Genomic DNA, 16,164 nt, shown 5'->3' on the forward strand with positions numbered 1-16,164 from the left:
ACAATCGCCAGGTAAGACAGGAGGCCAATGGCCGCCTGTAAGCTGAGATCTGAGCTGGTAAGATGACACTGAACTCTTGGGATCTCTTTCCTACCTTCCGACATACACTCACCCCAACTTGTTTACCAGTCGTAATCCATTTCCTGGCTTCACGCCGGTCACGTCCGCTTTCAGAGACAGGAGCGCAGTGTTTCCCCTATATACAAATAGTGTAGGCGCAGCGCCGCCGCTGAAATATGTGCACCGCTGCTAGGGGGCGCCAGCCGGGTACCCAAAAAAATTAATATATTTTTGTTTTACTTTTAATTTTTTTATTAAAATAATAAGTGGCGACCCTTTTTAATTTTTGATTGTTTGTTATGTGGATTTGTAGTATTTGTGTTACTGTATGTTCAATAAAGGTGTATTTTTGCTAAATCTTGAGGCATTGCCACTGTATGTACTGGCAGGGCCGATTTTTGGCGTAGGCGACACAAGCGGTCGCCTAGGGTGCCAGATCTGGGGGACGCTGCGCTGGTAGCTCTGGGAGGGGAAAAAACATTTTTGGCCGTTGGCGCTCATCCTAATTTTTGGCCTTGATGTAACAACATTCATCATTAAGTAAATGTAACACCCTTTTCACCCCAGCTACACTTTTCATTTGCCCTGTACGATGGGCGCTGTAAGTGATGAAAGTGCGGGATGTTGGCTTATCAGGCGCCCGCAGCTCACAGCCAAAGTGCGAGCGTGGGGACGTGGGAGCGAGAGAGCGAGCGAGGGAGAGAGAGAGGGCGCACCGGTACCGGCGCTGTTGTTATTAGAATCTGGTGCTAGCTGCGCTAACAGATATAAGAAGTAGATGTTTCTACAACCAGGGTGGAGGAGAGCTCTCCTGTCAGACTGAGAGGCTCAGTGAGGTAAAGGACTCTGAGTGTTTAGATAAGTTAATTTTAGTCTAAGTTATCTCAGTGGGTCTCAAACGGTTTGACCACAAATTATGTAAACACATATTTCCAAGGCACTCCTTTATAATTATTAGGATAAATACAAACCGGTTTGAAATCATTCCAATGTATACTATAGGACAGTAATCCAAAAATATCGTTTAAAGTTGGAGAGATACAATAATATGCATAAATAAATCAATGTTAACTAGGTAAAATAAGATATGAATGAACAACAAAAATAAAATAAGTTAAAAAATATATTTTGTATTGGCTATGGTAGGTGATTGGTTATGTTCACATACTTGTTTGATTATTAGAATGTAAACCGATCTTTTTCATATGGGTGTTTTCGAGTTGTACCCCCTAGATCTAGTCTCTAGTAATTGTGTGCTCAAAGTGCACCAGATTGAAGCATCCCGGACCCCCCTAGAGGATGTGACGTCCACCCCCCAATTCAAACGTGTTCATACAATAATGAATACATTTGAATCCATTTTGACGTATATTACCTATGTCAATAAGTTTCTGTTTTTGTAGTGTATTTGTCTTTTGTAGAGATTTTTCATTTATTCTTTATAAAATCTCACGAGGGCAGCAAATTGTCTAGAACCGGCCCTGGTACTAGGCCTCAAGAGCCTTTCTTGTGCTGGCAGACACATAGAAACAAATTGGCGGGGGCACTTCGCACGTGCACACACTAAACAATTCCACGCGCTCCACGCTCACATTATGCTGGGCCCACGTGCCTTAGCACCACTGCTATGACTCCATCCTAGGGGAAACACTGAGGAGCGATATAAAAAACCGATGCCACCAGCAGCAGCAAACAGCCGGATATAGACACACTAGTAGCTCATAAAGTCATTGAGAAAAAAGAGCTGTGCAGCTGCCCAGGATATCAACAGCGTGCAGCGAGGCTCAGGTTGCCAATTTTTATTCTAAAACATATATCCTGAGCTCTGTGCCGAAGTCTCAGAGGCCATTTCATTTGTTTTACGGCACAAACAGGAAAGAAACGGCTACAAAAACACGTCTCCCTGTAGAAATAAAGAGTTTGTTTGCCAAAAAAGCTAAAACACAGGAAATCTTATACTTCTTTTTTTTGTGTGCTTCTCACCAGAGGCTGTTTGAGATACTGTGTGAAAGCATGAATCTCACCTATCTGGCAGGTCTTTCCCTCCCACTGTGGAGGGCACACACACTCAAAGCCGTCCTCCAGGTCGACACAGGTTCCTCCCTGAGCACATGGACTGGACGCACACTCGTCCAAATCTGAGAAGAAAACACTCTTAAACTACATGCAACATTCAAACAAAGTGTTGGAGTTGAGTTAGACTTTAGGCACGTTTAAGAACATAGTGAAAAAGGACATGGAGAGGTGAAGAGGGTTGTGTTAAGAGAGCCTTGATATATTGAGAAGTTAACCTTCAGTTAGTAGGAGTGAGTGTTTGGAAAACAAGTTACAGACGTGTCTGGGAGTAAAAGATGTAACTGCAAGGATCAGCATTCAAAAAAAGATCATTTAAATGTACACCAGTTACTCACTGTTGGCACAGGTCAGACCCTCCCAGCCTGGTGGACAGCGGCACTCGAACCCTGAAGGAACCTCGTGGCATGAACCGCCGTTAGCGCAAGGATTGGAAACACAGGCGTGCTCAGCTGGAGGGTTTAAAACAGAACAACAAAATTAACATTTCCTTAAAGATTCAGAGATTTAAGGCATTTTCTTCACTTATTCCCAGTACATATTAGAAATATTGCATATAGCATGTTCCACTAGTATCTATATATGAGTGCTTAAGTAATTGATGGGGTTGTAACTATGGATTGTTTTCATTCTTGATTATTCATCATTAAAATAAACAGCACGAGTCCAGAGCACAAGATGACGTCTTAAAATTGCTTGTTTTATTTAACTAACAATCCACAACCCTATATGGCAAAAAATGCAGCAAATATTCACATTTGAGAAGCACTGTTTTGGATGTTCTTGCTGTAGGAATCGCCTAATAAAAAGGACTTCCTTATCGTACTGAGCTTGTACCACAAAGGGAACAAAGCGGAAAGATGAAATGTTGTACATGACAGAAGAACGAGCCTGATTGAACAAAAACAAAAGTGTGTGAATGTCCTTTTTCAAAGACAGCAGTAGCGTGGTTTCTCTCTCACCGATCTGACAGGTCTTGCCGGAGTATCCTTGAGGACAGGAGCAGTGGAACTCGTCTGGTTCTGTGTTCATGCAGGTTCCTCCGTTCACACAAGGGTGGTGCCGACCGCAGTAATTCAGATCTGGAGGAAGACGCACACGGACAGATTTGAGCATTTCTGAAGTGCAAAAAGATTATTCTGCAGGAAGGACTGACTGATGTTTCCTGGCACTGAAAACTGAGCCTTGTTACCATGCTGTACCAAGAGCAAATTCTACAGTCTCTGGTTGAGTAATGATAATTCATTTAAAGGTGGGGTAGGACATTTTGTAGAAACCAGCTCGAGTGCGCTTGAATTTGAAAATACACAGCCGGAAAAAAATCTGCCACTTCCTTACAGAGCCCCTCCTCCAACACACACGAACGCACACATGACCAATGAGGGTACAAGATAAGTTTGTGCACAGATGGAAGGCTGACAGGCAGGTAGGCCATCCAGTTACTTTAGCCGGGCCGGCTCAGATGATTGGTCGTGCTTTTTACAGCGCCACGGCTTCCACAGATGACTTTTTTTAATGTATTTTTTGTCAAAGCACTGAAGATATTCATTGCTATCGGGATGTTAAGAGCATTCCATGGAATATAACAAAAAGTGTCTCTCGAGCCGGTTTCTCAAACTTACCTACCCCACCTTTAATCTGAAGATTTACTTTAGTCAAAATTTGTCAAGTTTTTTAATGTGTATTTTTTGGGGGGGGATGACATAGACGTCATAAATCTCATTCAAATATTTAAATGTTAAAAATAAGGGATTGTATACACCCCCCCATATACATTTTGTTCCACGTTTTTATTTGAGGAGTGTTATAGCCTCCTCATGACTCCACACCTTCTGTGTTAATTGGATCGACCCCGTGAGATCACTCTTTGTCCGTTTCACCATCCTATCGGAGTTCCCAGAAAGCTCGTCGGGATCTTCACTCGGTTCAGACCACCAGCTGTCAGCTCTGACAGGAAGCTCCGAGTGTTTTCACACATACTCTGCTGCACTGCATCATGATTGAGCCTTTACAGTATTTACAGATTACAAAGCCTCCTAGATGTACCTTTATGGTTATTTTTTACATGTGCAGAAGAAACTCAACAAGCCCCCCCATCTGATCCCTGCCTCAAGGTCTAAAGCTGGTGAATAAGAGCAGGATCTGTCTCCACCGGGGATCTTAGGACCATTCTCATCCCCCGAAGAACCCTCAGTGACGAAGGCATTCGGGGATCGAGTGTCCGTGCTGCTGCTCGGATCACACGGCAGTAAAACTATCCAGCTGAGAGAGAATTCAGACCTCATATGTAGGTATATTAAGGTACCTTTAAATGCAGTTTTTTAAAGTTTGGTCCATTCACGACTCTTAATATACAGAACAAAATATCACCATCATTACATCGCCCTCTTGATGGGACCACATCATACTTTGTGATATGATTGGCATTAACAATATTACGTTTTGTTATTGATTTCATATTTTTCTATTACAGTGACATTTATTTTCTCTCCATTTGTTGGCCCAACAAAAACAAAAAAGGGCTTTTAGTATAATTCCTTTTATTAAATCTGCCAAAAAGTGTTTGTAACTGAAACATTGTTCGATTTATAAGATGTCAAAACTGTGTCTGAAGAGACATTTAGAAGCCCAAAAATAAAGAAAATCTGTTTATTATTTCATAAAACAAAGAATCGTCATCAATGTAAACCTGCAACTAGGAACATTTGAGATAATACTAGCAATAAATCAAGATATCAATATAGTTGCCAAATATTATAATCAGGTAATTATGTATAAGATTAATCGACTGATCGTTTCAGCTCTAATAATAGTTTAAAATAACTTTCCATTTGACGGGAAGCTCAGGTTAAATGTTGGAAAATGTTAACAAATATGCCTTCACTGTACTTTAAAGAGCCAGAAAAGACATTTCAATTCCAGCTGCAAATGACTGAGCAGCATTATTTTTGCAGTTTTCTACATGGTCATATGTGGCTCCTTCAAAAGTATTTTTCTGTTGCACCTCTGCTCCGAGTAGCTCGCTCGTGTCTTACTCATCACACCCAGGCAGCTGTAGCTGGAGAGGACGTGCAGGACGAGAGCTGTGTGTGGGAGGCGATTAAAGAAAAGAAAACATGGACTTTTCCATACCTTTATCGCACAGCCGGCCGCCCCAGTTCCTCTCACAGCTGCACTGCCACGGGACGTTGCAGGTCCCGTGAACGCACCCCCGGGAAACAGCAAACATTCATCACAGAACTGCCCCTGCCAGCCGTAGTTACACCTGTCAAACACACACGCATAAATCAATCCACTCATCTAATCCCATTACCTGCTCTGAGGAATCCCTTCTTTCATTGGCTGTTGAAAGACGTTTATTTTTCAAAACAGTGTTGGTATTATAAATGTGATGATATTTCCCAAAGTGTTGAAAGGTCCCTATTGAACAAGCTTTAAATGAGACACAGCTTTTCAACTGTAGGATATACTCAAATGCATCTGATACCAATCTTAGGTAAAGATATAGCACTTCAAAAAGATGACAAATACATATATAAATGGTTATTTTATATTCATATCTTTTTATATGTTGTACTTGGGGGAAACAAAAATCAAGTTGTTCTGTATGTTGTGGACATTTCCCACTTCTTGTGTGGATATATCCAAAAGAAAGTCAATGAAACCTGATGAACACACAATGTGTTACTCACTTAACATTAAGGATAAGCAGACCATCCTGACTTGTCAAAAAAGTTCTTTAAGACAAGTGACAGGCTGCCCCAAAAAGCCAAGTGTCCTCTAAACCAAAGCCATCACTGAAGTTGTTTATGCATGATTACATCATCATTACAAAGTCTGTAGGAAGAGGCTGATTCAGGACTCAAAGCACTGAGCAGCTAAATGCACACAAGAGTCAAAGACAGTGAACTTGTGTCTGCTTGAAGCAGTCGCGTGCAACCTGCCCACAGTGGAAACACCTAATATTGTATCTGCTCGTGTGTCAACCTATCCCACGGCCTTCTGCCAACTAATCTTAGTGGAGGGTAACATTCCAGGGCAGGAGGGTTAAGAATACTTCCAGCAGCTCCTGTGCTCGGGTTAGAGTCTGCCAGCTACGAGGGTTGGCACGGCCGTACTGAGAGCAAGCTGGAGACAACTGTGTGTATCCACAGTGTTGTGTGTTGTGTGTGTGTGTGTGTGTGTGGTGTGTGTGTGTGTAGGATCCTGCAGCTTCACAACAGCGCTTGGCTATTCCAAGGCTTCTGTGTCGTTCGGGCCAGCTGTCTCGTCAATTGACTGCTATTTTGAGTCTCCTGCAGACGGCACCGCTGTCTCTCTGAGAGACGAGGCCTTTCGGAAATCTCAGGCTGAGGGGGGGGCATTGGGGGAATACTTGGCATGCTTCTCCCACTGTATATGATTAGCTTCAGAGGGTCTGACAGCAATGTGGCAATAACACTAACTGGCAAGGAGACTTCCTTACAGCTCTTTACGCTTGGAGGTATAAAAAAAAAAAAGGTTTTTCTGTGGTTTAATTTTTGGCCACAATGATATCATCATTAGTCATGAAGCCCCTCGCGGCGTAGGCGTGATGTAGGACATTTGACATGTCAAAGTTTGCAAAGTGGGGGGAAATTGTGTTTACATTGCATAGCCAAGTGATTTTGTGAAAAGGCGAGCCTCTGACGGATATGTCAGAACAAGCCTAATGGTGTGCTAATAAAAAGCCTCAATGCAGCGGCGTCGTAACAACCGGCACGCTCCAGCAAACGAACAAAGCCCAAAAGCTATGATGAAATAGAGGCAATCAAAGGAGACAGCGAGGGATTGAATACCAGCTTTCTGCGTGACCTGAGGCTTCATTACATTCGTGCCACTGACAGGAAGAGTCTTTACTGCCGCTCTCTACATTCATGTCACTTTCCTGTTGACTGGGACTTGACATTTGGGAAGAATAAGCTGCTTCCCCCTGTTGTCTGTCTGTAAGCTGGACTAAGCATCGAGGCAGACACACAGAAATTCGAAGCGGTTTCCTAAAACTGGTCATCCCCCTGTCTTTCCTCGGCTCCGAGCCAAAGCCGTTTCCTAATAAAGGAAGAAGTGTCTCTTTCCATCTGGCAGGTGGGAGGAGGGGGTTTACAAATGACGACGGGATGCACCACATCCTGGAAACGTGGACCTATGGGGCCAGTCTACGTCACTTTATCTAACTGTCATTTCCACTTTCAGAAATGTACATAACACGGTGGGATATTCACTTCCCTTCCTTCAAGAAAGGACTGCAATGCGGATGGGGAGGGGATATGACAATTCCCAGCACGTTCACCAGTGGTCAAATTCACACACCGACGAGTTCCCTTTCTTCTGTCCGAGCAGCAGAGAGCTGATGAGATGCTTGGTATTCTGCGGAGGATTTCAGGTGGCTAAAAATACAAGAAGGCAGGCGCGGCTTTGCCCTTTTCTTTTGAACCGAGGTGAAGATGCCCACAAGGGAAGAGAAAGGCTGACACATAAGAAACACAGGCTACAACAAGTGAAGGCGCCTCCGTTTGGCATCTAAAAAACATCATTCTTTTAAGAAGAACAAAGCAAAGAAATCAAACTGCATTGTGAACATCAGAAAGAAAGAAAAATCCTGAAGAAGAAGGTCACATTTCTGTGTATGAATCCCGCTAATCTACTTGCATTCCCCTGGACGGAGCAGCTGCCATGTAACAGGTCGCAGCCTTGCTTGCAGATTGCTGAGAAAAAAAAGACAGAGAAACAATTCAAAAGGTGCCGTTTGAACTCCATTGGAGACATTTTCACAGTAAATCACATTATTATTATCGTTGAAAGAAGGGCCAGAGAAGGTGGGGGGATAAGAATGGAGGCGACGACATGGAAGGTGGCGGAGGAGAAGCTTGTTTGTTTGCCGTCGCGCTAACGAGTGCAACAAGACGTGAGAATTCGTGGCACCCTGAGCGAGGAAGGGACAACTTTATAGCCTGCATGTACAACTCTTCCCCCTCTTAAAAACAACCCAGCCCCTCCTCCTTTCACCCTTCGTCTACTAAGGTCAGTTGGATGATTTATTGAGGCCCCCCACTATCTCTAGCACCACCCACAAGCAAGACACTAGTGCTGCTATTGTAACAATTTAAAATATTGCATTTCAACCATGAGTTTTGAAAATTGTACTTAAAAATGACTTAGGATTTACTTGAAAATATATTATGTTCATTTTAAAATTAGATTTTTGTGCAAGAAATGTAGTCAAATAAGTGCATCCATAATATTCATCTGTTTGCAACTTATATATATCAATATTCCAATTCCTTGTATATAGACTATTCTGCACTATTTCTATTATATTCTATTTTCTTGCACTATTATCGGTTTTATTGTTGTTGCACTGTTGGAGGAGCCTGTGACCTAAGATTGTCATAACTACACTGTAGCTATGCACACATGACAATAAAAGCTTCAAATCTTGAATCCTCTCACCTGTCCTGCAGTCTGAGCCCATCCAGCCGCCGAGGCACAGCTGGGCTCCCGACGGCTCGCAGCGGTAGTGTCCAAAGTAGTCGTCCCGAGGAACACACAGCTTGTTGCACTTGTTGCTGTAGTAGTTTTCGTCGCAGCGCACTCGGATGCGGTAGGCGATGCGAGCCACGGGTCCGTCGTGCAGGATGGTCTGCCAGGCGTCTCCGGGGTTGATCATACCGGTGTGGGTGCTGCGCTCGATCAGCAGCTCCTCATCATCAACTGAAACAAAGAGATGATGAAGGCAAATCAGTCACGTCAAAGTTGGGAATATATGTGTTCTCATTTGACCACAAAACAAAAGAAGATAAACATTTTAAAACACCCCCATCTCTCCTTACAAATCACCTGCAACCGAAGAAGACTGAAGAAAAGAATACCAGGATAAATGTTACAGAAAGGACTTGGGAGCATCAAGACTAATTCCTCAAACAACTAGGGGTGTACTGCTGTGGCTCAGGAGGTAGACCAATAAGAAGGTCAGTGGTTCAGTCCCGAGTCAGCATGTCGTTGGGTCCTTCGGCAAGATCCTTAACCCCAAATTGGTCCCGATGGCCAAAAGGTGTGTGAATGGTTTAATGGCGACTTGTATAAAAGCTCTTTGAAGCGAAAAATAAGTGTATGTCGATCGATTTACTATTTGACCAAATTGTTTCCCTAAGGATTTGGAAGAGACCAAAACAATTATAAAAAAGGGAAGAAATATTGGATGTCGTGAAGTGGACAAAAACACGACTCTAATTGATGGCTAATTTCATTCTGTAGCTGCTGGATGTGCAAGTAAACCACTATTCAATTTCAAGTGTCGAGTTGCTCACAAAAGGGCCAGGAAAAAGTGCTTCAGCTGTCAATGATGTAATAAATTCATCAGAAGATTATATACACTACGATCTGTGTGTGTTAGCATCTCAGCAATAAGACAATCAGTAGAAAATCCCACTAAAAGTCAACATCGAGCTTAACGTAATAAGCCTTCATAACTGTGTTTAGTCAGTCTTCCCAACAGGAGGAAAGCAAACACTCAAACAGACCTAAGAAGGCCCCCATCTGTCATTGCATTTAGTAAAAAATAGTTATTTGAAACACAGAAAACCGACAATGATGTGGAATCTCCCTTACTCTGATGTAAAGTCACTCCCTCACAAGACGAGTGGATTGGTATTCAGCAGAGGGAAGCTTTGATATCACATTATGTGGCTGTGTGAAAGTACCCCTGAATTTTAAGTACGCAATTGAAATTCATTGTCTGCAAATTGATCTATTTTCTGGTGACAGAACAGCGGTGCCTCTGAGCTGTCTGTATGTGCACCGTCATGTCGGGAGGTTGCTACCATTTAGCCTCCAGCTCGCCAACGCTCCCATTAAACATTGTTTGCCTCCGAGGGGCTCCGGCTCAAGAAAGAAAGCAATCTTTATCACAGTGGGATCGAAGCCGGCAAACAATCTCTGTGGAAATAGGGGGTCTGCGATTTCCTTTTTTTTTTGGTTCACTATGGCTTTGGACTGCAATGCACCATAGACATTTTGAAGCAGGAACACACACACATGCACCTTCCTCTGCTGAGGGACTGACACAATGTCAGACAGAATTAAGCAACAATAACAGAAATAACCCCCGGCAGTTGTCAGATAGAGAACAATGGGCTCCGGGCCCACAGTCCACTCGGTGTCTAAACACTGAGCCCGGCCGCCCAGTCCACTCCACTTCCTGCTCGATAACACAAGGAAAACAGCCGGCTGCCTTCCTGAGAACACAAGGGGTAACGGAGGGGTGGGGGGGGGGGGGGGAGGCGCACTGGAGGACGTGACGCCGGAGGAGAGGAATCTCACTGACAACACGCTGATGGGCTCTTACGTAGGACAAGACAATCAGGCCGGTGCTGACTCAGGATAAAGAACACGTTTCAGTGTCCCACAGATACACCGTCATGAATTTCAACATCTCACTTTGTTACAAATTCTTTTTGCAGGCATCACTGAAGGGTTTCTCACCAATTCCCATACTTTTGACTTGGGAGGGGATGGCGAGAAGGGGGATCAGAGAAAGATTGCATGCCCAAAATGTACCGTTGCTTGTAACAAAAATGAAAGCAGAGGCAACAGTAAAAACATTTCCATATAGATACAGATGTGCCAAGTGGTCACAAAACTACCCGATACGACTCCATGTCTACCAGCTGCAGTTCAGGATGATCAGAGAACTAAACTGCCTTTCGATGGATGCTTATCTTAAATAAAAGTAATTGGTGGTTCTATTGTAGAAACCGCCTTTGTAAATGCTTCCAACCTTGTTTTTTTTTTACAATTGTTTCATCAATATGTGGTTGGATGTGAGCCTGCAGATTCCTGTGTTGTCTGGATTTGTCCAACGGAAATAGGTGGAGATCCAGTTCTCAGTGCTAATAGGAAGTAAACTAAAAACCAAATTAGTGTTGTTGTCTGCATAATAGAAACAAGGCCATGTGAAATGTGACTGCTGGGAGTCTTAAAATGTCACAACATCAAGCTTTTCACGCGATCAAACGCCAGCTCTGTCAACAAGTAGCAGTTAAAACTAGGGCTGTCAAACGATTACAATTTTAAATCAGATTAATCACAGCTTAAAAATGAATTAATCATGAGTAATCACTATTCGATTTTCTATGTCCAAAATATGCCATTTCTTTATGTATATTGTTGTGGGAATGGAAAGATAAATGAAAGAAGGCGGATATATCCATTTAACATACAGTATGTATGTTTATTATAACATTGTTCTGTGTGTCAAAATGAAAGACAGCCCACACACCTATCATCATCAAACCGTGGGGTCTTAATTCATTACGTGTTGATTTCTATCAACACGTAATGTTGTATCGATGTATATAGAGGTGTAGGCTACTGTAGGCTTCCTGCAACAACACCACGCAGTTCTCTTGATTCTGATTGGCCAGAAGACATTATCAAAGACGTTCTATTGAGAAAACCGTTTCTAGTCTTCGGTATTTCCAGACAAGTGGCTACTGAAATCAATCTTACTAACTGCTGTCTGTGCAATTTACTCCGCACGAGTTGGCGGACTTTATTTTGCTTCCTTTAACATCATTTTTCATGGTGGGGCTAAAATGGGGCTAAGCCATTTCTTGGTATGGGTGTAGCCTACCCCAGCCATACCCTGGCGCTGCCACTGGTGGGATGTATGGGGCGGGCCATTCTGCACATGCGTAAATGCGTTAAATATTTGAACGCAATTAATTCAAAAAATGTATTACCCCGCCGATAATTTTGACAGCATAAGTTAAAACAAACCTATTCTACTATCACGCACTATGACTCTCTAAAAATGGGTTGTGGCTTCCTGAAAGTGTTAAATATGGTACAGTATTCCTTTAGAATCACCCAATAAATAACAAATAAGGTCTATCATGTTATATCTTGAGTATGTGTATTAAACCAAAGCAATTTTTTTTTACCTAAACCAAGTATTTGCTTTGATACCAAGGGACAATTAGGTGGCTTTCCTACACGTCTTTGTAACAAATTCGTCTTTGATCACAAACTGTGAAACTCAAGCTCTGATTTCTCAAATGAAATGTATGTGAAGTGATGCATGTGCCGTGACATTACATATTAAAGTGTGAAAACAAATCAAAAATAACATAATGAGTGTGACCTGCAGGACAAAGGCTACAATCGCTCCTGCGACTCGCTGCGACCCTGCAGACGTTTCCCACTTCAAGCAGACGCCACTTGTGATCTCTCAGTGAGGTTGAAAGGAGCATTTGTTCCAGACGCTTGTGTTTCTTGAACCCATGACATTAAGGTTAAAGTCAGCTGATGTCTGCGACCTGACAGCAGCCTCAGTGGTGAGTCTAAAAAAAAAAATTGTTTTAAATCACATAATTCTTACTTTGATTAAAAGCAAAGAGGGAACGAGTTTCCTTTCTAATCTTATGCCAGTGAATTGAATCAAAGCAGGCATTTATTTTGCTACCTTAAAGCAATTTGAGACTGAAGTGCGAGTGGCAGAAAATCAATTGGACGGCTTCTTAAGCAACATTAAGGGCCTTACATCCATCACAAACATCTACACTACACAACTACACAAGGAATTGCAACCGTCTAATCAAGCGCTATGATGTCAAATCTATTTCTTCTCCATTGGTCTGCGTCCGCGAGTGGAAGTGCGTTTGAAGTTGTGGACAAAACAGGATTAATGACCTCATATAAATAAAATGGCAGCATGTTTAGACTAGAAAAACAGTATGGAATATAAATACATTCATGTACATATTTCAATGTACAGAACGCTTGAGACCCGTGAAAAATGTCACCGCGTCCACGGATCAAAGCTACATCCATTCCATACACACAGACATTTCAGTCCTCAATGGGTCCTCTTCCTCCCAGACTAGGCTACTGCTCAGACGGGAAAAGGGGTTATACAGGAGTCCACCCAGCGGACATAACTGAAGGAAAAACAGGATACAGCTGGAGCCGAGGAGAACCAAGACGTGAAGTCTATATGAATCGTCTGAGGGGCTACAGTATACGGTTTCAACATGTTTTCACCTCTACCTACTAAAGGCTTAAGCAAACACTTCATTTACAATAAAACATGAAATACACATTGTGTGATTTAAAGAAGTGAACAGGAAGTGTCATAACACTCGTAATTTCTGATGCGGGGGGTTTCATTCAAGATTATTTTCAATTCGTCTAAAGATTATTTGACTTATTTTTCAATGGAAATTCAGAAAATAAAGAAAGAAACTTCTCTTATAATACTCCAAGAACTAGCTAACATATTCAATGTGTTATGTCTGAGACCAACAGTCAAAGAAACAACATGTTTCAGATACCTTCATATGCAGATCTAGGAAGCATTAATATTCTCATCCTAGCGGCAGCCATTATTGATGTTTTGAGGCATTTTGCTTGAAATTATCGATTCAAATCTTAAAAAGCAACCAGCATCACCGCTTCCTCCGCTCTCCTTCACTGGCTTCCGGTAACTGCTAGAATCCACTTCAAGACACTGGTACTTGCTTACCATGCTGCGAATGGATCTGGCCCTTCCTACATCCAGGACATGGTTAAACCGTACACCCCAGCGCGTGCACTCCGCTCTGCATCAGCCAAACAACTCGCTGCGCCCTCGCTGCGAGGGGGACCCAAGTTCCCATCGGCGAAAACAACGTGGGTTTGCTGTCCTGGCTGCTCCAAAATGGTGGAATGAGCTCCCCATTGACATCAGGACAGCAGATAGCTTACACACCTTCCGGCGCAGACTGAAAACTCATCTCTTTCGACTCCACTTCGAGCGATAGATTTATTAACGAAGCACTTTATACTAATAAAGGACTGGCTTATCTAAAGCCAGTTGAGTAGCACTTGAAATGTTTGGCTCTATGAAACCTGATGTACTTTATGATTCTGTTTTCTTCAAGGTTGTGTCTTCCCTGGTCGAATGTACTTATTGTAAGTCGCTTTGGATAAAAGCGTCAGCTAAAATGCAATGTAATGTAATGTAATCACATAGTCAATGCTGCTTAACATATTTCAAACGATGGCATGCCCGCACAAGTCCTTTTAGAAATCTTACTTAAAATCCTTTAAAACCACATCCATATATTTCTCTGTTAATCACAGTTAATGAAAGCAACAGCAGTTCGAGGTGTGTGAAGACTTACTGTTGCGTGTGCCGTTGTCCCAGTCCCAGGCTGCTACGATCACCGTGAACGTCCGCTGGAGAGGAAGGAAGAAGAAGAAGTGAGTCAGGTGAACATCTTGACAAAAAAGCATCAGTTTTTACTTCATATCCCCAACACATAGAGCAAGAGCTACTTTCTGTGCACGTACTGAGCGATGAGACTGATGTCCTTTGGAGTAGCAATGCCTCAAGTTGCATCTAGAGCGAATGCATGGTGCAAATAATATTATAAAACAGCTGTATTATCAAATATTCTCGATTTGAAGTCTCCTTTTCTTTCAATGAGCACTAGAATTAGTCAAAGCCCACTTAAAGTCTGACATTTTAAACATGATCATTTTAGTATTTAATTATAATATGTTTTTGTAAATACTAGAATAATCCCATGACATCAAATTAGGCATGAAGTCTCGTCTACTCTTCACAGTAAAAAGGGAACATTTAGAACAGCATTTGTTATGTTGTTCCCAAATGGACTAATAAGTAAACATGACCTTTTATCACAATGTCCCTCTTATAGAGAGAATAATGTGGATGATCTTTTTGGCGATGGTCACACAACTCTTCTACAAGCTTCAGCTCACACGCACACAAACACGATGCATAATCGATTTCACTGCTACTACAGAGTCTCGTATGAAACTTGGCCCCGTTACTCCGAGGTGCGCTTGAGTTACACCGTCAATGAAACCCAATGATAGAAAGATAAGGAGCAACATACGGTAAGTACAACTGTGGGAAGAAGCCAAGAGAAGCTGCAAGAGTGAGATGTGGAGAGGACATAAGAGAACGGCAAACTGCCTGCACACTTTCCTCTAGGTCAGAATGCGGTGTGGTGGAGCTGCAAAAACCCTGGGAACAAATGCTATAATGTGTCATTGAGTTCAACGGACATCAATGCAGACACAATCTGCAAAAACAAGTAGCAGAAAAGAGTTACGTGAGAAGAGTAATGCAACTCTGTATGGATAGCATGAAGCCAATTAACAGCTAGTTTTTAACTTCTACACTTTTTTCATGTCAACATTTCAAACACCAATATACAGTATAATGTACTGATAATTGTGTATGATAATATTTGGTTTTGTGTATGTATTTCACATCTAAATTGTATTTTTATATAAGCCATAAAGGGTATACCACACCCTAACACATACTTTTTTTCATGTGATCGGTATTTGTGTGAAACAAATACACATCAATAGCTTTTTGTGTGTATTAGAATTATTTAATCGGAACAAAAACTGAAGTATAAAAACGACAACTTTTCTGAAATTCCACCAGGACTGTTTTACATTTTTTTTAAAAAGCAGGTCACCATGTTTTTAGGAAAAATAAAGCCTCAGCATGTTTGATGTACATTAAGAAGGTGACTTTGCCAATATTCGCTGTCTGAGATGAACGCTGCCTGGCTTTGTCCTTGCTTGTCAGACAGAGAAGTAAATCAGCAGCTAAGGGGATTATCACTATAACAGTTGACCAGTAAAACAGTAGTGGGGCAATGATGAAAGCCTTTTAGTCTGTAATGAAATGAATTACTTTATTAATCAATTAGTGGATAATCAGAAATGGTATGAACAAGAAGGGGATCCATTGCATAATGAAGCAGAAATGTCAATTAGGGGGATTTTATATAGTTTTATGGAATTTGGTTTTAATTGTTATGTGAAGATGTTGGCTTGAGCTCTTGTAAAATAGGATAGCTACTATTCATTATTGTCTGACTTATTGGACTATATAAACAAACAGATTATAAATGTGTGACCCAAGTTTTATCTGGGACACCATTTACTAATGCACGCATCAGTGCCCCAAAAAACAGTTTTGATTTA

The 16,164-nt window shown here is 42.0% G+C and overlaps 1 protein-coding gene across 1 annotated transcript in view; it reads right to left on the reverse strand.

Annotated features, from left to right (window-relative positions):
- Positions 1–16,164, reverse strand: part of jag2b (jagged canonical Notch ligand 2b) — a 56,067-nt gene that overhangs the window by 20,323 nt on the left and 19,580 nt on the right. The window contains 9 exon segments of the mRNA XM_034199117.1: positions 2,085–2,198; positions 2,472–2,585; positions 3,096–3,215; positions 5,266–5,344; positions 5,347–5,398; positions 7,797–7,812; positions 7,815–7,856; positions 8,602–8,862; positions 14,313–14,367. Coding sequence (XP_034055008.1) covers positions 2,085–2,198; positions 2,472–2,585; positions 3,096–3,215; positions 5,266–5,344; positions 5,347–5,398; positions 7,797–7,812; positions 7,815–7,856; positions 8,602–8,862; positions 14,313–14,367 — 853 coding nt within the window.

The sequence above is a fragment of the Gymnodraco acuticeps genome, unplaced genomic scaffold, assembly GCF_902827175.1.
Source record: "Gymnodraco acuticeps unplaced genomic scaffold, fGymAcu1.1, whole genome shotgun sequence".
In the NCBI taxonomy this organism is placed as follows: Eukaryota; Metazoa; Chordata; class Actinopteri; order Perciformes; family Bathydraconidae; genus Gymnodraco; species Gymnodraco acuticeps.